The sequence below is a fragment of the Phaenicophaeus curvirostris genome, unplaced genomic scaffold (genome assembly GCF_032191515.1).
Source record: "Phaenicophaeus curvirostris isolate KB17595 unplaced genomic scaffold, BPBGC_Pcur_1.0 scaffold_338, whole genome shotgun sequence".
NCBI classification, from domain to species: domain Eukaryota; kingdom Metazoa; phylum Chordata; class Aves; order Cuculiformes; family Cuculidae; genus Phaenicophaeus; species Phaenicophaeus curvirostris.
In genome coordinates, this window is record NW_027206939.1 from 66,280 (window position 1) to 92,025 (window position 25,746).

Consider the following 25,746-nt stretch of genomic DNA (forward strand, 5'->3'; position numbering starts at 1 on the left):
GGGATGCTGTGGGATTTGGGGTGCCGTGGGGTGCAGGATACAGGATAGGAGATGCTGTGGGGTGTGGGATGCTGTAGGTTATAGGATATGGGATGCTGTGGGGTGTAGGATGCTGTAGGTTGTAGGATGCAGGATGCTGTGGGGTGTGGGTTAAGGAATACAGGGTGCTGTGGGGTGTGGGCTACAGGATAGGAGATGCTGTGGGGTTTGGGGGGCTGTGGGGTGCAGGACACAGGATAGGAGATGCTGTGGGGTGTGGGATGCTGTAGGTTATAGGATACAGGATGCTGTGGGATGTAGGATGCAGGATGCTGTGGGATAAGAGATGCTGTGGGATAAGAGATGCTGTGGGGTGCAGGATACAGGATAGGAGATGCTGTGGGGTGTAGGATGCTGTAGGTTATAGGATGGAGGATGCTGTGGGGTGTGGGATACAGGATGCTGTGGGATAAGAGATGCTGTGGGGTGCAGGATACAGGATAGGAGATGCTGTGGGGTGTAGGATGCTGTAGGTTATAGGATACAGGATGCTGTGGAGTGTGGGATAAGGAATATGGGATGCTGTGGGATGTGGGATAAGGAATACAGCGTGCTGTGGGGTGTGGGATGCAGGATATGGATGGTGTTGGGTGTGGGATAAGGAATGCAGGGTACTGTGGGGTGCAGGGTGCAGGATTAGGGGATGCTGCAGGGTTTGGGGTGCTGTGGGGTGTGGGATACGGGATAAGGGATGCTGTGGGGTGCGGGATTCTGGGGTGCAGGATACAGGATAGGGAATGCCGTGGGGTGTGGGATACGGGATCGAGGATGCTGTGGAGTGCAGGATGCAGCATGCAGGATGGTGTGGGATGCATGGGATGCTCTGGGGAGAGATGCAAGATATCGGATGCGGGGGTGCGGTGGGGGTACAGGGTGCGGAACGTGGGATGCGAGGTCTGGGATACGGGGAGAGGGGGTGGGATACGGGATGCTGACGGGTGCCTTGGGATCGGGAGGGCTGCGGGGTGCCGCAGGCTGCTGCGGGATGCAGGATGTAGGATGCAGGTTGCCATGGGATGTGGGATGCAGGATGCAGGTTGCTGCAGGATGTGGGATGCAGGATGCTGTGGGATGAAGGATGCAGGATGCAGGTTGCTGTGGGATGCAGGATGCAGGTTGCTGTGGGATGCAGGATGTTTTGGGATGCAGGATGCTGTGGGATGCAGGATGCAGGATGGAGACATCCCAAGACAAGGAACAGCCGGACCCCCCCCCTTCCTGTGGATATCGGGGTCCCGGGGAGGGGAGGGAGTCACCCGCAGCCCCAAGCACACCGTGTGCGTGCACACAAGCCCTTTGCACACGCGGTGACACAGGACCACACGCGTGTGCACGCAGACACGGGGCTGGGGGGGGCTCAGTGGTGTGTGACCCCCCCCCTCATCCCGGTGGGGGGTCCCCCATCCTGTGCCCCCTCCATGTCCATCCCGGGGGACCCGAGGTGGGGATGAGGCCGAGGACACCCCAGTGTCTGTCTGTCCTGTCCCCCCCCCACCCCATCACACCCCCTGGCCTCCAGCACCCGTGTCCGTCTGTCCCTGTCTCCCTCCCACCTGGTTTATCCCCGTCCGTAACCTCCCAGCCCCCCTTTATCCCTTCATCCCCCCCCGATCTCTACACCCCCCCTTTATTCTTCCGTCACCCCATTACCCTCTATCCCCTTTATCCTTCCTTCGCCTCTTTATTCCTGCACCCCGACATCCTTCTATCACCCCCTCATCCCTCCACCCCCCACCTCATCCCCTGGACCCCCCATCTTTTCATCACCTTTCCATCACCCCCTTATCCTTCCATCTCCTCTCAACGTCTCCATCACCCCCGGATCCCTGGATCCCTCCTTAATTGTTCCATCACCCCCTCATCTCTCTGCCCCCCCCTTTATCCCTGCATCCCCTCTTATCTCCCTCCATCTCCCCTTTATCCCTGCATCCCCCCCTTATCCCCCAAACACCCCCTTATCTCTGCATCTCCCGTTATCCTTGTATCCCCCCTTATCTCCCCGTCACCCCCTCATCCCTGCATCCGCTATTTCCCCCATCACCCCCTTATCTGTCACCCCCTTATCCTATACCCCCCCATTCCTTTATCCCCTCTTCCCCCCTCATCCCTGCACCCCACTTATTTTCCCCATCACCCCCTTATCTCTCTGTCACCCCCTCATCCCTGTATCCCCCCTATATCCCCCTCACCCCTATATCCCCCCATCACCCCCTCATCCCTGTAGCCCTCCTTTACCCCCCCATATCCCCCCTCACCCCTGTATTCCCTGTATCCCCCCCTTATCCCCCGTAACCCCCTCACCCCAGCACCTCCTTACCTCTCCATCACCCCCTTATCTCTCTATCACCCCCCTCACCCCTGTATTCCCTGTATCCCCCCCTTATCCCCCCTCATCCCTATATCCCCCATCACCCCCTTATCTCCATCACCCCTGTATCCCCTGTATCCCCCATCACCCCCTTATCCCCCCTCACCCCTGTATTCCCTGTATCCCCCCCTCACCCCCTTATCCCCCCTCATCCCTATATCCCCCATCACCCCCTTATCTCCCATCACCCCTGTATTCCCTGTATCCCCCCATCACCCCCTTACCTCTCCATCACCCCCTTATCTCTCTATCACTCCCTCACCCCTGTATTCCCTGTATCCCCCCCATCACCCCCTGATCCCCCCTCATCCCTATATCCCCCATCACCCCCTTATCTCCCATCACCCCTGTATCCCCCATCACCCCCTGATCCCCCCTCACCCCTGTATCCCCCGTATCCCCCCATCACCCCCTGTACCCCCCTAACCCCAGCACCCCCTTACCTCTCCATCACCCCCTTATCTCTCTCATCTCCCCCCCCCCCCATCTCCCCCCCTTACCCCTCATCACCCCCCATCCCTGGCTGGGTCCCGGCCGTCCCTCTGTCCGTCCATCCCCTCTCCCCCCTCCCCTCTCTCCTTTGTCTCTCCCTCTCTCTCTCCCCGCTCTCAAGTGTTTTCAATTTTATTCTGAGTGGAATTAACTACCCCTGATGTCAATTGCCGCCGCAATCGATAATAATATCTTTACAAAAGAGGATATTCTTCTCTCGGCGAACGGCCCCTGAAAAATGGAAAATTTAGTCGAAATTGATTCATTACTTGACACTTTATAGGCCGGGCCTGCTATTGATCGGGGGCTGTCATGTCCTATCTGCCGTAATCGAAGCTGAGCCGCGCTGTCGATGGGGGTATTTTTCATAATTCCAGGAGAGCAGACAGATACGAAAACACAGGCGGCTCGGGACGGACCCCCCCCCGCGCCCCCCGGGATGGGGGGGATTGGGGGGACCCCCCTGCTTCTGGGACCTGGGAGGGAGTGGGGGGACCCCCCTGTTTGGAACCCCTAGGATGGGGGGGATTGGGGGTCCCCCATGTTTGGAACCCCTAGGATGTGGGGGATTGGGGGACCCCCTGCTTCTTGGACCTGGGAGGGAGTGGGGAGGATTGGGGGGACCCCCTGTTTGGAACGCCTGGGATGTGGGGGAATGGGGGGACCCCCCTGCTTCTGGGACCTGGAGGGAGTGGGGGGGGAGTGGGGGGACCCCCCTGTTTGGAACCCCTAGGATGGGGGGGAATGGGGGGACCCCCCTGCTTCTGGGACCTGGGATGGAGTGGGGAGGATTGGGGGGACCCCCCTGTTTGGAACCCCTGGGATGGGGGGGATTGGGGGTCCCCCATGTTTGGAACCCCTAGGATGTGGGGGAATGGGGGGACCCCCCTGTTTGGAACCCCTGGGATGAGGGGGATTGGGGGACCCCCCTGCTTCTTGGACCTGGGAGGGAGTGGGGGGACCCCTCCTGTTTGGAACCCCTAGGATGTGGGGGAATGGGGGGACCCCCTGCTTCTTGGACCTGGGGGGAAGTGGGGGGACCCCCCTGTTTGGAACCCCTGGATGGGGGGGATTGGGGGGACCCCCGTGCTTCTGGGACCTGAGAGGGAGTGAGGGGAGTGGGGGGACCCCTCTGTTTGGAACCCCTAGGATGGGGGGGATTGGGGGGACCCCCCTGCTTCTTGGACCTGAGATGGAGTGGGAGGGATTGGGGGGACCCCCCTGTTTAGAACCCCCGGAATGGGGGGACCCCCCTGCTTCTGGGAACCTGAGGGGGGATTGGGGGGACCCCCCCCTTGTTTGGACCCCCTAGGATGGGGGAGAATGGGGGGACCCCCCTGCTTCTGGGATCAGTGGGATTGGGGGACCCCCCCCCTGCTTGTGGGATCAATGGGATGGGGAGGATTGGGGGGACCCCCCTGCCTCTGGGACCCTGAGATAGAATAGGGGGACACCCCCCCCCCTCCCACCTCGCTGGGACCACGGGGATGGGGGGCAAGGACCGGGGGGACCCCAGAGAAAAGGGGGGTGGCGACCGTGGGAAAGGGGGGGTCAGGCTGGGTGAGTGGGGACCCTGGATGAAGCCGGGGGGGGGGGGGAGGAGAGAAATGGGGGGACCCTGGAGGAAATGGTGGAGGGGGACCCCTAAAGAAATCTGTGTTGGGAAGGGGGGACTCTCCCCTAATGAATTTGGGGTGAAAGGGTCTCTCCCAACCCCTAAACTTAGGGGAGACCCCCCCCCCACCCCAAAATAGATGAGGGTTGGGGAAAGGGGGTGCCCCCTCATCTCAAGCCCCCCCGACTTGTAATGCTGCTTCGTTTAATCTTCGCTAACGAGGTCCCTGCTTGGGGACGGAGCCGTGACAGGCGTGTGGGGCACGTGTGCAAGGGCACACACGTGTGCAAGGCCATGTGTGGGGGCACACACGTGTGCAAGGCCGTGTGGGGGCACACGCGTGTGCGAGGCCACGTGTGTGTGCGTGTAAGGGCTCGCGTTCGGGGGCACACGCGTGTGCGAGGCCACGTGCGAGGCCACTGACCACATAGGCCTCGCACGTGGCCTCGCACACGCGTGTGCGACAGCCCTGTCCCCGCGCACACGCGTGTGCGCCGGCGTCCTCGGCCCTCGGCCCCCCGGATCGAAGCCCATTCCGGGCGGCGCCGCCACATCTGTTTTCAAATTTGATCAGCGATGAACTTTATTTTCCGAGTTTGAGGAAAATTATATCCATCGATCCGCCGCCCGCCCGGCCGCTACTTAAACCCCGCCACGCCGCCCCTGCCCGCGTCCCTCCGGCCCCGCATCTCGCGGCCCTCACCCCCAAATCCCTCCTGCGGCCCTCTGTCCCCGCGTCCGTCTGTCCCTCATCCCAAATCCCTGCATCCCTGCATCCCTGCATCCCTGCATCCCTGCATCCCTGCGTCCTTCGAACCCCACAGCCCTCCAGCCCCACATCCCTCCATCCCTGCATCCCTCCAACCCCACAGCCCTCACCCCAAATCCCTCCTGCGTCCCTCTGTCCCCGCGTCCGTCTGTCCCTGCATCCCTCCGGCCCCACATCCCTCCGGCCCCACATCCCTCAAACCCCACGTCCCTCTGATCCCGCATCCCTGCATCCCTCAAACCCCACAGCCCTCCAGCCTCGAATCCCTCCCGCGTCCCTCTGTCCCCGCATCCTTCTGTCCCTGCATCCCTGTCCCCGCATCCCTCCAGCCCCACATCCCTGCATCCCCCAAACCCCGCAGCCCTCACCCCAAATCCCTCCTGCATCCCTCTGTCCCTGCGTCCCTCCAGCCCCACACCCCTCAATCCCCACAGTCCTTCCTGCGTCCCCCTGTCCGCGTGTCCTTCTGTCCCCACATCCCTCCATCCCCACAGCCCCCAAACCCCGCAGCCCTCCCAAGTCCCTCTGTCCCCTTCCCGCATCCCTCCAGCCCCACACACCCCCCGCATCCCTTTCCCTCTCCCTCTATCCCTCCTGCTCTTCTCCCCCACCCCTACGTCCCTCCCCAAGCCCAATCCCTGCTCCCTCCATCTCTTCTCTGCTCCCTCCATCCCTTCTCCGCTCCCTCCATCCCTTCTCCGCTCCCTCCATCTCTTCTCTGCTCCCTCCATCCCTTCTCCGCTCCCTCCATCCCTTCTCTGCTCCCTCCATCCCTTCTCTACTCCCTCCATCCCTTCTCTACTCCCTCCATCCCTTCTCCGCTCCCTCCATCCCTTCTCTGCTCCCTCCATCCCTTCTCCGCTCCTTCCATCCCTTCTCTGCTCCCTCCATCCCTTCTCTGCTCCCTCCATCCCTTCTCCGCTCCCTCCATCCCTTCTCCGCTCCCTCCATCCCTTCTCCACTCCCTCCATCCCTTCTCTGCTCCCTCCATCCCTTCTCTGCTCCTTCCATCCCTTCTCCACTCCCTCCATCCCTTCTCCACTCCCTCCATCCCTTCTCTGCTCCCTCCATCCCTTCTCTGCCCTTTCCATCCCTTCTCCGCTCCCTCCATCCCTTCTCCGCTCCCTCCATCCCTTCTCCACTCCCTCCATCCCTCCTCTTGTCCTGCCCCGCTCCGTCCATCCTCCTCTCCCTTCTCCACATCCCGCTCTGCTCCCTCCATCCCCGCATCCCTCCTCCGTCCCTTCTCCGCTCCCTCCATCCCTCCTCTCCTCTTCCTCCTCCTCCTCCTCCCCCCCCTGCCCCGTCCCTCTCTCCTCCCCTCTCCCCTGCCCCGCTCCCTCCTTCCCTCCCTCCTTCCCTCTCTCCTCTTCTCTCCCTCCCTCCCTCCCTTCTTCTCCTGCCGTCGCTGCCCCGCTCCCTCCATCCCGATCTTCCCGATCCCTCCATCCCCGCTCCCTCCATCCCCTCCGACCCCTCTCCCTCCATCCCCGCTGATCCCGTTCCCTCCATCCCGATCTTTCCGACCCCTCTTCCTCCACCCCCAATCCCTCCATCCCGGCTGATCCTGATCCTTCCCTCCCCGCTCCCTCCATCCCGATCTTTCCGACCTCGATCCCTCCATCCCCGCTCCCTCCATCCTCTCTGATCCCGCTCCCTCCATCCCCGCTCCCTCCATCCCCGCTCCGTCCATCCTCACCTACCCCGCTCCCTCCATCCCGATCCCTCCGTCCCGCTCCGCTCCCTCCATCCCCGCATCCCCCCGCCCCGCTCCCCATCGCTCCATCCCCGTTATCCCGGCTCCATCCCCGCTGTCCCGGCTCCGCTCCCTCCAGCCTCACCGTCCCGGCTCCATCCCCGTTATCCCTGTCCCTCCATCCCGATCGCTCCATCCCGGTCCCTCCATCCCCGTTATCCCGATTCCTTCATCCCGGTCCCTCCATCCCGGTTCTCCCGGTCCCTCCATCCCGGCTCCATCCCCGTTATCCTTGTCCCTCCATCCCCGTTATCCCGGTCCCTCCATCCCCGTTATCCCGATTCCTTCATCCCGGTCCCTCCATCCCGGCTCCATCCCCGTTATCCCGGTTCTCCCGGTCCCTCCATCCCGGCTCCATCCCCGTTATCCTTGTCCCTCCATCCCCGTTATCCCGATTCCTTCATCCCGGTCCCTCCATCCCGGCTCCATCCCCGTTATCCCGGTTCTCCGGGTCCCTCCATCCCGGTTCTCCCGGTTCCATCCCGGCTCCTATCCAGCTTCTCGACCCGGCGCGGATGCTCGGGGCGCCCTGAGCCGCCTGCGACCCCCGGGACCCCCCCGGGACCCCCCCGGGACCCCCTCGGGACCCCCGGAGCCCGATGCGGAGTCGCCCCGCGGTGAGTTCACAACTTTCCTCGCGAAGGAACCGGATCCCTCCATCCAACCCCCCCCACACCTCCCCGTGTCCCCCCCCCCCATCCCCCCCCATCCCTCCCCCCCTCCTCTCCTCTCAGACCCTGCGCCCATCTCCGTGGCCTCGGGGCGGCTCTGGCTTGGGGCTCCCCTAACCCCCCCCCCCCCCAACCTCCCCCGTCTCAAAGTCCCCAGCGCCCATCGTCGTGGCCTCGGGGCTGCTCTGACTTGGGGCTCCCCTTCCATCCCCCCCCCCCCCCCCACCTCAAAGTCCCCAGCGCCCATCGTCGTGGCCTCGGGGCGGCTCTCCCCCTGGGGGGCTCCCCCCTGCTTCTTCTTCCTCCTCCTTCTTCCTTTCTTCCTTCCCCCCCCCAGCGCCCATCGTCGTGGCCTCGGGGCTGCTCTCCCTCGGCTCCCCCCCACCCCCCCCTCCCCATTTCTCCCCCCCCCTCCCTCCATCCCCATCGTTCTCTTCCTCCCCCCCCCCCCGCCCATCTCCGTGGCCTCGGGGCGGCTTTTGCTTTAGCTCCTTCTCCTTCTCCTTCTTCTTCTTCTTCTTCTTCCCCCCCCCCCGGCGCCCCCCCACCCCCCCCCTACTCGAACCTCGCCCCCCCCCCCACCTCGCCCCCCCCCCCCCCGCCCCGGCCCCGGCCAGGATCGAAGTTTCTGGCAACAAAGGGAAATAGCGAATCGATCGCGCCGGAGATTAAGAGACAACGGCGGGAATTCATCAGCGCCCCGGGCTGCCCAGACCCTATAGACCCTATAGACCCCCCCATCTAGACACATAGACACCCCCCCCATAGACCCTATAGACCCTATAGCCCCGTGGACCCCCCCCACCCATAGACCCTATAGACGCATAGACCCATAGACACCCCTCCTAGACCCTATAGACCCCCCTCCTAGACCCTATAGACCCCCCTCATAGACCCTATGGACCCTATGCTGCCATGGACCCTCCCCATAAAACCTATAGACACATAGACACTCCCCCCATAGACCCTATAGACCATATAGCCCCGTGGACACCCCCCCCCATAGACCCTATAGACACATAGACACCCCTCACAGACCCTATAGCCCCATAGACCCCCCTCATAGACCCTATGGACCCTATACTGCCATGGACCCTCCCCATAAAACCTATAGACACATAGACACTCCCCCCATAGACCCTATAGACCATATAGCCCCGTGGACACCCCCCACCCATAGACCATATAGCCCCATGGACCGCCCCCCCATAGACTCTATGGACCCTATACTGCCATGGACCACCCCGCCCCAGAACCTATAGACCCATAGAGCCCCCTCATGGACCCTATAGACACATAGTCCCCTATAGCCCCTGTGGCCACATAGACCCTACAGCGACGTAGCCCACCCATAGACCCTATAGCCACATAGATCCTATAGTCCCCTATAGACCCCATAGCCTCTATAGAATCCATAGCCCCCATATCGACCCCTTAGCCCCTATGGCTCCTGTAGACCCTGTAGCTTCTATAGCCCCATAGACCCTATAGCCCTCCCCAGTCCTCATAGCCTCTATAGCCCCATAGCCCCCTATAGCCCCTATAGCTCCTATAGCCACCAGAGCCCCCACATCGCCCCAGCCCTATATTCCCTTATAGACGCCCAACACCATAAACCCCATCAATCCATGGACCCCCCCAACCCCAGAGACCCCTACAGACACTATAGGTCCCATACAGCCTCCCCCGACCCTTAGAGACCCCGTAGACCCCTGACCTCATACACCCCTATAGATCCCATAGGTCCCGACCCTATAGATCCCATAGATCCCTATGGACCTCCATAGCCCTCCCATTAAGCTCTATAGGCACAGCAGACCCTATAGACCCTACAGACCCCATAGATCCCTCTAGACCCCACAGGTCCCTATAGATCCCATAGTCCCTCCGTTAAACTCTATAGGCACAGCGGACCCTATAGACCCCATAGACCCCTATAGACCCCATAGCCCGCTCCCCTTAAGCTCTATAGGCACAGCAGACCCCATAGATGATCCCTATAGACCCCATAGAGAGCTATAGATCCCATAGCCCCCCCCTTAATCTCTATAGGCAGAGCAGACCCTATAGACCCCAGAGATCCCTGTAGACCCCAGAGACACCCTACCCCCCCCACCCCCCCCCACCCTATAGAACCCACACCCCTATAGGCCCTATGGGGGGGTGGCGGTGGGGTGGGGGGTCCCCGATGCTGGGTTGGGGGGGGGCTCATGCACTTACGGGGCTCGCACACGCGTGTCGGGGGCCTCGCACACGCATGTTGGGGGGCCTCGCACGCCTGTGGGGCTCACACACGTGTGTCGGGGGGGCTCGCACACCCATGGGGCTCGCACACGCGTGTCAGGGGCCTCGCACGCCCGTGATGTGGATCTGCGCCCAGCCGGCACATGCTTCGCACACGCGTGTGCAGCACGCGCTGGCGGCAGCGCTCTGCACACCCGGGCTCCGCACGCCCCGTTCACGTGTGCTCCGAGCCTCGTACACGTGTGCTCCGCACGCTCCGGCAGACGTGCCGCCCCGTGCAGCCTCGCACGTGTGCTCGGCGCTCGGAGCCCCCCGCACACGTGCGCCTCGCACGCCTCGACGCGTGCCCTGCCTGGGCACGCTCACTTTTGCACATTTACGCTCTCACGCGTGCGCTTTGCACGCCTAGATGTGTGTCTTCTCCACACGCGTGTGCTGCACCCCCTCCGCACGCCCTCGCACACCTTCGCACGCGTGCTCCGGCTGCTCCTGGGGGGCACACGCGTGTGCTCTCCGTGCTCCTGGGGGGCACACGCGTGTGCGGCCGCGGTGCCGCCGGATCGATGGGCGTGCGACGCACGTCTTGTCACTAGAATTTATTGCCCTCATCCCGCCTGATCGATGCCGGGAATTTAGCACTCGGGATTCGGCGCCTCCGACGCGGCCCCCCGGGACCCCCCGGGACCCCCCGGAACCTCCGGGACCCCCTGGCACGACCAGGACCCCCTGGCACAACCGGGACCCCTTGCACAACCGGGACCCCTTGCACAACTGGGACCCCCCGGCACAACCGGGACCCCCAGGATGCCGGTTGACCCCGAAATCGTGGCCCCACGGTGTCTTGGCTTTGCACCCCCACCTCAGCTTTGCACCAACATCCTTCCTTTGCACCAACATCTTTCCTTTGCACCAATATCTTGGCTTTGCACCATCACTTCCCCTTTACACCAGCATCTCAGCTCCATCTCGGGATCGCGCCGGCATCTCAGCTTCACGCTGCTGCCTCAGCTTTGCACCAACAGCTTGGCCTTACACCAACAGCTTGGCTTTACACCAATATTTTGGCTTTACACCAATATTTTGGCTTTACACAGATATTTCGGCTTTACACCCTCCTCTTGCCTTTGCACCGACACTTTCCCTTTGCACCAGCGTCTCAGCTTCGTGCCGGCATCTCAGCTTCACGCTGCTGCCTCGGCTTTGCACCAACATCTTGGCTTTGCACCAACATCTTGGCTTTGCACCAGCACTTTAGCTTTGCACCAGCACCTTAGCTTTGCACCAACACCTTGTCTTGGCACCAGGACCTCCGATTTACACCATCCCTTTGCTTTCACGCCAGCATCTCCGCTTCACGCCGGCATCTCAGGATCGTGCCAGTGTCTCAGCTTTGCACCGACACCTCAGCTTTACACCAACAACTTGTCTTTACACCAACAACTTGTCTTTACACCAACATTTCGGCTTTACACCAACATTTCGGCTTCCCCCCGCGTCGCGCGGCGGCTCCAGCATCTCAATATCTCGGCTTCGCGCCGTCGCTTCGGCTTCACGCCGACGTCTCGGGCTCCGTGATGGTGTCTCGGCTTTACGCCCTGCACCAGCCTCACTGCTTTACACCAGGGTTTTAGCTTTACACCAGGGTTTTGGCTTTACCCCCACATCCCAGCTTTATCCCAGCATCCTGAATTTCATCCCACATCCCAGCTTCACACTGGTACCTTGGCTTTTCCCCAGCATCCTGACTTTATCCCAGCATCCCAGTTTTAAGCTGGTACCTTGGCTTTACCCCCTCATCCTGAATTTAATCCCACATCCCAGCTTTATGCTGGTACCTTGGCTTTTCCCCCCCATCCTGACTTTATCCCAGCATCCCAGTTTTAAACTGGTACCTTGGCTTTTCCTCCTCATCCTGACTTTACCCCAGCATCCCAGCTTTTCCCCCTCATCCTGAATTTACCCCCACATCCCAGCTTTATCCCAGCATCCTGACTTTAATCCCACATCCCAGTTTTAAGCTGGTACCTTGGCTTTACCCCCTCATCCTGAATTTAATCCCACATCCCAGCTTTATGCTGGTACCTTGGCTTTTCCCCCCCATCCTGACTTTATCCCAGCATCCCAGTTTTAAACTGGTACCTTGGCTTTTCCTCCTCATCCTGACTTTACCCCAGCATCCCAGCTTTTCCCCCTCATCCTGAATTTACCCCCACATCCCAGCTTTATCCCAGCATCCTGACTTTAATCCCACATCCCAGTTTTAAACTGGTACCTTGGCTTTACCCCAGCATCGCGGCTTTACCCCCACATTCCAGCTTTATCCCAGCATCCTGAATTTAATCCCACATCCCAGCTTTTCGCTGGTACCTTGGCTTTTCCCCCCCATCCTGGCTTTACCCCAGCATCCCGGCTTTACCCCCTCATCCTGAATTTATCCCAGCATCCCAGTTTTAAACTGGCACCTTGGCTTTACCCCCTCATCCTGAATTTACCCCCCGCACCCCAGTTTTCCCCCAGCCCCTCAGATTTACCCCCAGCGCCCCGGCTTTCCCCCCTCATCCCGGATTTACCCCCCTCCTCCTGCCTTTCCCCCCTCTCCTCGTCTTTCCCCCGTGGCCGCGCGGGCGAAACGCTTTAAATAAAAGTGGCGTCAGGACTAAAGTGGCTCCAAATGAAGAAAGATGGAGCGGGGGCCGCGGCGGCTCCCGGGGGGCTCGGACACGGCAGCGACGCGGGAACACGCGTGTGCGAGGCCCGGGAGCAGCTCCGCACACGCATGTGGGTGTGAACACGCGTGTGCGAGGCCTGGGGTGCACGTATGTGGGTGTGAACACGCGTGTGCGAGGCCCGGGAGCAGCTCCGCACACGTATGTGGGTGTGAACACGCGTGTGCGAGGCCTGGGAGCAGCTCCACACACGGATGTGGGTGTGAACACGCGTGTGCGAGGCCTGGGAGCAGCTCCACACACGGATGTGGGTGTGAACACACGTGTGCGAGGCCTGGGAGCAGCTCCACACACGGATGTGGGTGTGAACACGCGTGTGCAAGGCCCGGGAGCAGCTCCGCACACGCATGTGAGTGTGAACACGCGTGTGCGAGGCCTGGGAGCAGCTCCGCACACGCATGTGAGTGTGAACACGCGTGTGCGAAGCCCGGGGTCGGCCTCGCACACGCGTGTGGGTGTGTAACCCCCCTCGTGTGCCCCCTCCTCGTGTGCAACCCCCCCCCCCCCCGCGCTCAGATGTCGCATTAATTACCTGCTAATGATTAATTAAGGCTTCCCCCCCCCCCCCACCTCCAGCACCGGATTCGCCCCCCGGCCCCGAGCTTTGATCTGCCCCCCCCCCCCCCATCCATATGTCCTCCCCCATCTATATGGGCCCCCCCACCCCCTAGACATCATCTCTATGCTCCCCCCCCATCATCCATATGCCCCCCCCCATATATCATCCATATCGACCCCTATACATCCCCTATGCATCGTCTGTACCCCCCCCACCCCCTCCATATCATCCATACGGCCCCCCCCACCCCCTATATATTGTCCATATGGCCCCCTCCACCCTATACGTCGTCTGTACGTGCCCCCCCCACCCCTTACACATTATCTATACGGTCCCCTTCCACCCTATACATCACCCATAGACCCCCCGCCCCATCACTATGGTTCCCACACACACTATACAGCATCCATATGCCCCCCTCCCCGACCCTATACATCCATACAGTCCCCCCCCATCCCCTACACATGCTCTGTATGGTCCCCCCATCCCCTATGTGGTCCATACGGTCCCCTCTCCCCCTATCCACAACCCGTAAGGTCCCCCCCATACCCTCCGCACGATCCATACGGTCCTGCAGCCCCTATGGACGGGACGTATGGATGCGATACTGTCCCTGTCCCCTATACATGGTCCGTATGGACGCGTTCTCATCCCCACTGGCTCTATAGGGTCTGCTGCAGCTGAACCATTGAAGCATCCCAGCTAGCACAGTATAGAGACCCCTATATGTGCCTGTGCAGCCAAATATAGGGGCCAGGGCTCCTTCAGTGCATACAGGGACCCTATAACCACCCTTATAGGACTGGGGGGGAATATTCCCTATAGAATTGAGGCTTTGTACCCACACCTATAGGGACACACCCCATCCAGACCTGCAGCCGAATTCTATAGGGGACGTGTTTCTCGCACACCCCCTATGGCGCCTATAGGCACGGGGCTCGCTCAGCCACGCTGCCCGCGGGATGTTCTCGCTCTGCAAACACCTATAGGGGATGGTCCCTATAGCGATGTCTGCGTTTGTGGTGTTTGCTCAGCGCGGAGCCGCGTCCTCTATAGAGGGACGTATAGCTGCCATAGGCGCACATCCTCATCTTCCCCTTAGAAGCGGATCTATAGGCACATTCCCCCCACAGCTGACACCGTTCTATACCTCTATCTATACGTAGAGAGCGTGCGATGGCCCCGGGTACGTATGGACCACTCGTCCCGGTCGGTAGAGATGGCCGCAGTCCCCTATAGATGCGCCATAGGGGCCCCTCGTGCCAGGGCCGATGTTGCTGCTGTCCCACTATAGGGGGGTGCTGTATGGCTGTGTATAGGGGGGGCCATATGACACCTATATCTGATGATATGGGGCTGTATATGGCTTGTATAGGTGTACGCGGGGGATGTATATTGCTTATAGCTGCATATAGGGAGTCATGCATCCCCTATATCTGCGTATGAGGGTCTGCGCATCACCTATATCTGCACATGGGAGGGCCATATGTTGTTTCTATCTGTCTATAGGGGGGCTATATGCCGATATATTAAGGTGTGGAGCTGTATATTCACATATCGGGGGGCTGTATGTCACGTCTAGCTGCTTCTGGGGGCCCCTATAGCACCTGTAGATGTGTATGGGGGGCTGTATACTGCTATATGGGGGGCTGCGTGCCACCTACAGCTGCATATGGGTGCCCTATAGCACCTATAGCTGCAGATGGGGGGCTGTATACTGCTCTATGGGGGGCTGTGTGCCACTTATATCTGCATATGGGGCTCTATAGCACCTATAGATGTGTAGGGGGGGGCTGTATACTGCTCTATGGGGGCCTTATAGGACCTATAGGTGCGCATCGGGGGCTCTATACTGCTCTGTGGGGGCCCTATAGCACCCATAGCCGCACACGGGGAGCCCTATACTGCTCTATGGGAGCCCTATAGCACCTATAGCCGCACATGGGGGACTGTATACTGCTCTATGGGGGGCTGTGTGCCACCTATATCTGCTTATGGGGCTCTATAGCACCTATAGATGTGAATGGGGGGGGCTGTATACTGCTCTATGGGGGCCTTATAGGACCTATAGGTGCACATGGGGGGCTGTATCCTGCTCTATGGGGGCCCTATAGCACCTATAGGTGCACATGGGGGGCTGTGTGCCACCTATATCTGCTTATGGGGCTCTATAACACCTATAGATGTGTATGGGGGGGCTGTATACTGCTCTGTGGGGGCCCTATAGCACCCATAGCCGCACACAGGGAGCCCTATAGCACCTCTAGGTGTACATGGGGGGCCCTATAGCACCCATAGCTGTACATGGGGGGCCCTATAGCACCCAGAGCCGTACATGGGGGGCCCTATAGCACCTATAGCCATACATGGGGGGCCCTATAGCACCTATAGGTGTACATGGGGGGCCTTATAGCACCTATAGCTGTACATGGGGGGCCCTATAGCACCCATAGCTGTACATGGGGGGCCCTATAGCACCCAGAGCCGTACATGGGGGGCCCTATAGCACCTATAGCCATACATGGGGGGCCCTATAGCACCTATAGGTGTACATGGGGGGCCTTATAGCACCTATAGCTGTACATGGGGGGCCCTATAGCACCCATAGCTGTACATGGGGGGCCCTATAGCACCCAGAGCCGTACATGGGGGGCCCTATAGCACCTATAGCCATACATGGGGGGCCCTATAGCACCTCTAGGTGTACATGGGGGGCCCTATAGCACCTATAGCCATACATGAGGGGCCCTATAGCACCTATAGGTGTACATGGGGGGCCCTATAGCACCCAGAGCCGTACATGGGGGGCCCTATAGCACCTATAGGTGTACATGGGGGGGGTCGTACGCTGCTCTCTGGGTTGTTGGGGGGTGTATAGGGGTCCCTATACGTGTCTGTCCGTCCGTCTGTCCGGGGCGGCTGGATCAAAGCGGCCCCATTGATCCCCGCATCGATCCGGGCCGGGGGGGCTCGGGGGGGGGGGGGGGGCTGGGGAGGGGAGGGGGGGCCTATAGAAGGTGGGGGGGGGTCTCGGTCCTCGCTGCGATCGCCGCGGGTCATGAAACAACGAGGCCGGGGCCGGCGGGCGGGCGCTAATTGGGGAGATAATGAATAATGCAGGGGCTGGGGGGGTATAGGGGGGGCCTATAGAGGGGGGGGTATAGCGGGGGGGGAGGGGCATCACCCACCCAGCGCAGCCCCGAGTGGGGGGGGGAAGTGAGGAAGGGGGTTAATGGGGGGAGGGAGGGGGGTTTAGGGGGGTGTATAGGGGTGAGGAGGGGGTTATAGGGCGAGGAGAGGGGTGTAGGGGGGTGTATAGGGAGAGGAGGGGGGTATAGGGGGTGTATAGGGTGAGGAGGGGGGTATAGGGGTGAGGAGGGGGGTTTAGGGGGGTGTATAGGGTGAGGAGGGGGGTATAGAGGGGTGTATAGGGTGAGGAGGGGGGTATAGGGGTGAGGAGGGGGGTTTAGGGGGGTGTATAGGGGTGAGGAGGGGGTTATAGGGCGAGGAGAGGGGTGTGGGGGGGTGTATAGGGAGAGGAGGGGGGTATAGGGGGTGTATAGGGTGAGGAGGGGGTTATAGGGGGTGTATAGAGCGAGGAGGGGGAGTATAAGGGGTGTATAGAGGGAGGAGGAGGGGATAGGGGGGCATATGGGTTGAGGAGGGGGGGTAATAGGGTGAAGAGGGGCGTATAGGGGGTGTATAGGGTGAGGAGGAGGGGGATAATAGGGTGAAGAGGGGGGTATAGGGGGGTGTATAGGGTGAGGAGAGGGGTATAGGGGTGAGGAGGGGGTATAGGGGGGTGTATAGGGTGGGGAGGGGGGGTGTATAGGGTGAGGAAGGGGGTGTATAGGGTGAAGAAGGGGATATGTGGGGTGTATAGAGTGAGGATGGGGGTATAGGGGTGTAGGGAGGTGTATAGGGTGAGGAGGAGGGTATAGGGGTGTAGAAGGGGGTGTATAGGGTGAGGAGGAGGGTATAGGGGTGTAGAAGGGGGTGTATAGGATAAGGAGGGGGTATAGGGGGATGTATAGGGCGAGGATGGAGGGTTTGGGGGGTGTATAAGGTGAGGAGGGGGATATAGGGGGGTGTATAGCGTGAGGAGGGGTGGTATAGGGCTGTAGGGAAGTGTATAGGGTGAGGATGGGGTGAGGAGGGGTATATAGGGGTGTAGGGGTGTGTATAGGGGTGTAGGGGAAGGAGCTGGGTGTATAGGGGACCTGCGCAGAGGGACTGAGCAAATACAGATGTATGTAAAGAATCCGAGGCTATAAGGACGTCCGTGCAGGGACTGAGGGTATAGGGGTGTGTAGGGGGGCATGGGAAGGATCGGACCCTATAGGGGATGTATAGAGGTGTAGGGGAAAGAACAGAGCGTGCATGGGATGTACGTGCGGGGATCGAGCCTATAGGGGTGGATAGAAAGGAGCTGAGCCTATAAGGGTGGATAGAAAGGGTCTATAGGGGTCTCCGAGAAGGAGCTGGATGTATAGAGGTGTCCATGAAGGACAGGAGCGTATGGGGGACGTACGTGCAGGGACTGCGAGTGCAGGGCTGTACGTGAAGGAGCTGAGGCTATAGGGGACACGTGTGTAGGAGCTGGGGCTGGTATATAAGGGAAAGGGCTATAGGGGCTGGGTACATAAGGGACAGGGCTATAGGGGCTGAGTATATAAGGCCTGGGCATACAGAAGGACCACACGTGTATGAACAGGTGTATAAGGGCTGTATCTATAGGGCTGCGTCTATAAGCACTGTCTATATAGGCTCTGTGTATATAGGGGCTGCGTCTCTATAAGCTCTGCGTCTCTGTGTGTGTATAGGGGCTGTGTGTATAGGGGCTGTGGATATAAGCTCTGTGTACATAAGCTCTGCCTCCCCACGGGCGCCGTATCTCTACGGGGGCCGCGTGTGTATAGGGGCTGCGTGTGTAAGAGCCGGGGGAGCCTATAGGAGCCGTGTCTGGGGCTGTGTGCACAGGGGCTGGGGCTATAGGGGCTGGGGCTATAGGGCTGTGTGCAGAGAGGCTCTTTATATAGGGGCTGCGAGCACAGGACTGTCTGTGGGAGCACGGCGGCTATAGGGTTGGGTCTGTAGGGCTGTGTCTGTGGGGCTCTATCTATAGGGCTGGTCCTATAGGATCGTGTCTATAGGGCTCTGTCTATGGGACCGTATCTATAGGGCTGTGTCTATAGGACTGTATCTATAGGGCCATGTCTATGGGGCTATATCTATAGGACTCTGTCTATGGGGCTGTGTCTATAGGGCTGTATCTATTGGACTGTCTATAGGGCTATATCTATAGGTCTCTATCTATAGCTCCATGTGTATAGGTCTGTATCTATGGGACTGTATCTATGGGGCTCTATCTATAGGCCTGTATCTATAGGTCCGTGTCTATGGGGCTGTATCTATAGGTCGGTGTCTATGGATCTCTATCTATGGGGCTGTATTTATAGGGCTGTATCTATAGGGTTCTGTCTATAGGTCTGTGTCTATAGGGTTCTATCTATAGGTCTGTGTCTATGGGGCTCTCTCTATGGGTCTCTATCTATAGGTCCGTGTCTATAGGTCTGTGTCTATGGGTCTCTATCTATGGGGCTGTATCTATAGGTCTCTATCTATAGGTCCCTGTCTATAGGTCTGTGTCTATGGGGCTCACTCTATGGGTCTCTATCTATAGGTCCGTGTCTATAGGTCTGTATCTATAGGGTTCTATCTATAGGTCTGTGTCTATGGGGCTGTCTCTGTGGGTCTGTACCTATAGGTCGATAGGGTTGTGTCTATGGGTCTGTACCTATAGGTCTATAGGGTTGTGTGTGTGGGTCTGTACCTATAGGTCTATAGGGTTGTGTGTGTGGGTCTGTACCTATAGGTCTATAGGGTTGTGTGTGTGGGTCTGTACCTATAGGTCTATAGGGTTGTGTGTGTGGGTCTGTACCTATAGGTCTATAGGGTTGTGTGTGTGGGTCTGTACCTATAGGTCTATAGGGTTGTGTCTATGGGTCTGTACCTATAGGTCTATAGGGTTGTGTGTGTGGGTCTGTACCTATAGGTCTATAGGGTTGTGTGTGTGGGTCTGTACCTATAGGTCTATAGGGTTGGGGGGTCTGTGCTGAGCTCTGGCGCGGCGGCTGCCGGTGGCCGCGGGCCCCGATTCCCTGGGCTCCTCGTTAGCGCCAGCGCCGAGCCCGGATCAAAACTAACAAGGAACCGGAGCGGGTGCCGGGGGGCAGGGGGGGAAGGGGGGGGCCACCAGGCCTCCCCGAGCCCCAAACCCAGCCCTCAGCCCCCCCTTGCGCCCCAAAACCCTCCCCCGCACCCCAAATCCGGCCCCGCGCCCCCTCCCTGTGCCCCAAATCCCATCCCTGCACCCCAAATCCACCCCTGCGCCCCCTCCCTGCATCCCCAAATCCACCCCTGCACCTCAAAATCCTCCCCTGAACCCCAAAATCCACCCCCGGGCCCCCTCCCTATGACCCAAATCCATCCTGCACCCCAAAATCTGGCCCCACGTCCCAAAATCCACCCCTGTGCCCCCAAATCCACCCCTGTGCCCCCTCCCCGTAACCTCAAATCCACCCCTGTGCCCCAAATCTACGTCTGTATCCCCTCCTCACACCCCAAAATCTCTCCCTGCGCCCCAAAATCCACCCCTGTGCCCCAAATCCACGGCTGTGTCCCTCCCTACATCCCGAAATCCACCTTGCACCCCAAATCCACCCCTGTGCCCCTTCCCTGTACCCCAAAGCCCCTCCCCGCACCCCAAATATACCCCTATGCCCCCTCCCTGCACCCCAAAGCCCCTCCCTGCACCCCAAATCCACCCCTATGCCCCCTCCCTGCACCCCAAAGCCCCTCCCTGCACCCCAAATCCACCCCTGTGTCCCCTCCCTGCACCCTAAAGCCCCTTCCTGCACCCCACACCCACCCTTGTGCCCCCTCCCTGCACCCCAAATCCCCCCCGTCCCCCTCCCTGCGCCCCAAAGCCCCTCCCTGCACCCCAAATCCATCCCTATGCCCCTTCCCTGCACCCCAAATCCCCTCCCTGCACCCCAAATCCCCCCCGTCTCCCTCCCTGCACCCCAAATCCCCCCCGTCCCCCTCCCTGCGCCCCTAAGTCCTCCCCGCTGCCCCCAGGTGTGACCCCGCCATGGACTGCAGCTGCGTCTCCGACCTCCTCCTCACCGCCCCGGTGCCCGCCCTCTGGACCCCAGGTACCCCCGGACAGACGGACCCCCCCCCCCAGGGCACCCCCACCCCCGGCTCTGGGCATCCCCATTCCTGGGCACCCACTGTCACCAGGAGCCATGGGGACATCCTTGCTGGGACCCATGGAGGCGTCATCCTTGGGATCCATGGGGCCATCGTTCTTGAGCTCCTTGGTGTCCCCAAGATCCATGGGGCCATCGTCCTTGGGATCCATCGTCGTTGAGCATCTTGGTGTCCCCAAGATCCATGGAACCATCATTCTTGAGCATCTTGGTGTCACCAAGACCCATGGAGCCATCGTCCTTGAGCTCCTTGGTGTCACCAAGATCCATGAGGCCATTGTCCTTGGGATCCATCATTTTTGAGCATCTTGATGTCACCAAGATCCATGGGGCCATTGTTTTTGAGCTCCTTGGTGTCCCCAAGACCCATGGGGCCAGTGTTGTTGAGCATCTTGGTGTCACCAGGATCCATGGGGCCATCGTTGTTGAGCATCTCAGTGTCACCAAGACCCATAGGGCCATTGTCCTTGGGATCCATCGTTTTTGAATATCTTGATGTCACCAAGATCCATGGGGCCATCGTTCTTGAGCATCTTGGTGTCCCCAAGACCCATGGAGCCATCATCCTTGGGATCCATCATTCTTGAGCTCCTTGGTGTCCCCAAGATCCATGGGGCCATCGTTGTTGAGCATCTTGGTGTCCCCAAGACCCATGAGGCCATCGTCCTTGAGCTCCTTGGTGTCCCCAAGATCCATGGGGCCATCGTCCTTGGGATCCATCGTCGTTGAGCATCTTGGTGTCCCCAAGATCCATGGAACCATCATTCTTGAGCTCCTTGGTGTCAGCAGGATCCATGGGGCCATCGTTGTTGAGCATCTTGGTGTCCCCAAGGCCCATGGCGTCTTCATCCTTGGGATCCACGGCTCCTGAGCGCCTCGGCGTCCCGTTTCTCGCAGGCTTTGCCTTCCCGGACTGGGCGTACAAGCCCGAGTCGAGCCCCGGCTCGCGGCAGATCCAGCTCTGGCACTTCATCCTGGAGCTGCTGCGCAAGGACGAGTATCGCGAGGTCATCGCCTGGCAGGGCGACTACGGCGAGTTCGTCATCAAGGACCCCGACGAGGTGGCTCGGCTCTGGGGCGTCCGCAAGTGCAAACCCCACATGAACTACGACAAGCTCAGCCGCGCCCTCAGGTTGGGGACCCCCCCGCTGCACCCCCAGCCCAGCCCAGGGCCTCAAACCCCACCCAGACACCCCCAAACCCTCCAGCACCCCCAAACCCTCCAGGACCTTCAAACCCTCCAGGACCTTCAAACCCTCTAGAGACCCCTCAACAGATCCCAAGACCCCCAAATCCCCTGGATTCCCCAAAATCCCCGGGACCCCCAAAATCTCCAAGACCTTCAATCCCTCCAGAAGCCCCTCAACAGACCCCAAGACCCCCAAATCCCCTGGATTCCCTGAAGTCCTCAGGACCCCCAAACTCTCCAAGACCTTCAAACCCTCCAGAGGACCCTCAACAGACCCCAAGACCCCCCAAGACCTCTGGACACCCTCAAAATCCTCAGGACGCCCAAACCCTCCAGGACCCCCAAACCCTCCAGAGGCCCCTCAACAGACCCCAAGACCCCCCAACCCCCCAAATGCCCAGGACCCCCAAACCTTCCAGGACCCCCAAACCCTTTCCAGGTCCCCCAAACCCTCTCCAGGACCCCCAGGCCCCCTCCAGGACCCCAAAATCTCCAGGGCTCCCTAAATCCCAGGGACCCCAAACCCTCCAGGACCTCCGAGACGCCCAGAGGTCCCACTCTGGGACCCCCAAAACCTCCTTCAGCAGGAGGCACTGGGGATACTGGGGTGCTGAGGGTACAGGGGGGGCACTGGTGATGCTGGGGGGCACTGGGGGTCACTGGGGGGTTCCGGGGGGGTCACCCCGCTGTGTCCCCCCCCCAGGTGATTACTACAACAAGCGGATCCTGCACAAGACGAAGGGGAAGCGCTTCACCTACAAGTTCAACTTCAGCAAAGTGGTTCTGGTGAACTGTCCCCTGCTGGAGCTGCCGGGGGCGGCCCCGCTGCTGCTGCCCTTCCCCGGGGGGGGGGGCACGGGGGGGGCCCCGACTGCGCCCCCCTCAGCGCCGAGGTACGGGGTGGGGGGGGGGGCGGGAGGGAAGGGGTTAAATGGGGACGGAAGGGGTTAAATGGGAAGGGGGAAGGGGTTAAATGGGGCCAGGAGGGAAGGGGTTGATGGAGAGGGAAGGGGTTAAATGGGGAGGAAGGGGTTAATGGGGAGGGAAGGGGTTAAATGGGGAGAGGAGGGGTTAAATGGGGAGGGGGAAGGGGTTAAATGCGGAGGGTAAGGAAGGGGTTAATGGGGAGGGAGGAAGGGGTTAATGGGGAGGGAGGAAGGGGTTAATGGGGAGGGAGGAAGGGGTTAAATGGGGAGGGAGGGTCTGATTGAGGTACGGGGGTCCGGGAGGGAAGGGGTTAAATGGGGGGGGGCTCTGACTGCGGGGATATAAGGGGGGGGGCTATAAATGAGGGGCTATGGGGGGGGCCATGGGGGGGCTATGAGGGAGGGTCTGGGGGGGGGTCTCTAAGGGGTCTCTGGGGTGTCTCTGGGGGGGGTCTCAGTGTCTCTGAGGGGCTCTAAGGGGTCTATAAGGGGGGGCTCTAAGGGGGGGCTCTAGGGGGTCTCTAGGGGGGGCTCTGGGGGGCTCTAAGGGGTCTCTGTGTCTCTGGGGGCCTCTAAAGGGTCTCGGGGGGTCTAAGGGGTCTCTGGGGGGGCTCTAAGGGGTCTCTGGGGTCTCTGAGGGGTCTCTGAGGGGTCTCTGTGTCTCGGGGGGGCTCTAAGGGGTCTCTGGGGGGTCTAAGGCGTCTCTGGGGGTCTCTAAGGGGTCTCTGAGGGGTCTCCGTGTCTCTGGGGGGTCTCGGGGGGTCTCTGTGTCTCTGAGGGGTCTCGGGGGGTCTCGGGGGGGTCTCTGAGGGGTCTCCGTGTCTCTGGGGGGTCTCGGGGGGTCTCTGTGTCTCTGAGGGGTCTCGGGGGGTCTCGGGGGGGTCTCTGAGGGGTCTCCGTGTCTCTGGGGGTGCTCTGGGGCCTCTGGGTGTCTCTGAGGGGTCTCGGGGGGTCTCTGAGGGGTCTCCGTGTCTCTAACCCCACCCCAGGCGCTGCAGTCGCTGTTCTGCGCCCCCCGCGCCGCCGACCCCCCCGTGCGGGCGCCCCCCCCCCTCTTCGAGCGGCAACCGGACCCCGAGAAGCTGCGGCTGGAGGCGGCGCCGCTGCCCTTCGGGGGGGGTCAGAGGGGGGGGAGAGGGGGGGCTGCCCCTCGGGGGGGGTCAGAGAGGGGAGGGGGGGGCTGCCCCTCGGGGGGGGGTCAGAGAGGGGAGGGGGGGGCTGCCCCTCGGGGGGGGGTCAAAGGGGGGGGGCTGCCCCTCGGGGGGGCAAATGGGGGGGTCAAGGGGGGGCTATGGGGGTAATGGGGGACAATGGGGGGGCTATGGGGGGGATAATGGGGGATAATGGGGAATAATGGGGGATAATGGGGGGCTGAGGGGGCTGGGGGGGTAATGGGGGATATTGGGGGCTGTGGGGGGGCTGTGGGGGCATAATGGGGTGTAATGGGGGCTATGGGGGTGTAATGGGGGGGCTATGGGGGGTAATGGGGGGCTATGGGGGGTAATGGGGGATAATGGGGGGCTATGGGGGGGCTATGGGGGATAATGGGGGTAATGGGGGATAATGGGGGGGCTGTGGGGGGGCTGTGGGGGAGTAGTGGGGGGTAATGGGGGGCAATGGGGGATAATGGGGGTAATAGGGGATAATGGGGGGCTAAGGGGGGGCTATGGGGGGTAATGGGGATAATGGGGGCAATGGGGGGTAATGGGGGGCTGTGGGGGGGATAATGGGGGGGTAATGGGGGTGCAGTATGGAGGTAATGGGGGATAATGGGGGGCTATGGCGGGGCTATGGGGGGTAATGGGGGTAATGGGGGGGCTGTGGGGGGTAGTGGGGGGGATAATGGGGGGATAATGGGGGGGCTGTGGGGGGTAATGGGGGGCAATGGGGGGCAATGGGGGATAATGGGGGGGTAATGAGGGTGCAGTATGGGGGTAATGGGGGATAATGGGGGCTATGGGGGTTGCAATGGGGGGGCAGCGGGGGCGATAATGGGGGGCAAGGGGGGATAATGGGGATCAATGGAGGGGGCAAGGGGGGGGTCCAGGATTGGGGAGTCTTCGCAATGTGGGGGGGGGGGTCCCTACCTGGGGTGGGGGGGGGGTCCCGCTCTGTGGGGGGAGGTGTCCTTGTCTTGAGGGGGTGTCTCTGTCTGGGGGTGTCCGTCCCCCCCCACCCCCAAACACTGACACCCCCCCCCCCTCCCTCCCCCCCCCCCCCCCCAGGGCTCCCCCCGCTGCCGAAGGCGCCGCTGCTGGGGGGTCTGGGGGGGCTCCCCGAGTGCCCCTGGGGGTGGGGACCCTGCGTGCCCCTCTGCGCCCCCCCCCTCTGCCCCCTCCCCGCGGGGCTCCTGCCCCCCCCCCCACCCCCCCCCCCCAGGCCCCCCGGGGCCGGCCCCCCCCCCCGCGCCGGGGCCCGCGGCGGGAAGACCCGGAGCCGGATCCGGAGCGGGAGCCGGAGCGGCAGCCGCAAGACCCGGAGCGCTGGATCCCGGCTCGGATTCGGAGCTGGAGGTGACGGACGGCGGGGGGGGCAGCTCGGGGGACGAGGCGGGGAGCCCCCCACCCCCCCCACCCCCCCGAGGCACCCCGGGGGCCGGGCCGTGACCCCCCCGAAATGAGGGGGGGGGGGCACCCCGAAACGGGGGACCCCAAAATGGGGGGGGCACCCCGAAAGGGGGGGCCCTGACACCCCAAAATGGGGGGGAACCCCGAAAAGGGGAGCCCTGATACCCCAGAATGGGGGGTCACCCTGAAATGGGGGGCCCTGACACCCCAAAATGGGGGGGAACCCTGAAATGGGGAGCCCTGATACCCCAGAATGGGGGGTCACCCTGAAATGGGGGCCCTGACACCCCAAAATGTGGAGGGAACCCCAAAAGGGGGTGCCCTGATAGCCCAAAAAGGGGGGCTCCCCAAAATGGAGGGGAACCCCGAAAAGGGGAGCCCTGATACCCCAAAATGGTGGGGGCTCCCCGCAATGGGGGGGCACCTTGAAATGGGGGGGGTCACCCCGAAATGGGGGGCCCTGATACCCCAAAATGGGGGCATCACCCTGAAATGGGGGGGCCCTGACACCCCGAAATGGGGGGGGCTCCCCAAAACGGGGGGGAACCCCC

General features: G+C 61.2%; 1 protein-coding gene across 1 annotated transcript; it reads left to right on the plus strand.

Annotated features, from left to right (window-relative positions):
* The first annotated feature begins 7,613 nt into the window (after positions 1–7,613).
* Positions 7,614–25,234, plus strand: ERFL (ETS repressor factor like). Its single transcript, XM_069882794.1, has 7 exons — positions 7,614–7,656; positions 20,380–20,456; positions 21,411–21,645; positions 22,290–22,318; positions 22,406–22,602; positions 23,618–23,747; positions 25,008–25,234. The coding sequence occupies exons 2-7, from the start codon at positions 20,393–20,395 to the stop codon at positions 25,232–25,234; spliced, it is 882 nt and encodes a 293-aa protein (XP_069738895.1). The 5' UTR covers positions 7,614–7,656; positions 20,380–20,392.
* Positions 25,235–25,746: the final 512 nt, after the last annotated feature.

What these genes read in the sequence shown, in the direction of transcription:
- ERFL (XM_069882794.1), top strand. Translation starts at nt 20,393, where the DNA reads ATGGACTGCAGCTGCGTCTCCGACCTCCTCCTCACCGCCCCGGTGCCC. An exon ending in GGGATACTGGGGTGCTGAGG is followed by an intron (nt 22,319 to 22,405) that starts GTACAGGGGGGG and finishes TCCCCCCCCCAG; the next exon opens with GTGATTACTACAACAAGCGG. An exon ending in CCTCAGCGCCGAGGTACGGG is followed by an intron (nt 22,603 to 23,617) that starts GTGGGGGGGGGG and finishes ACCCCACCCCAG; the next exon opens with GCGCTGCAGTCGCTGTTCTG.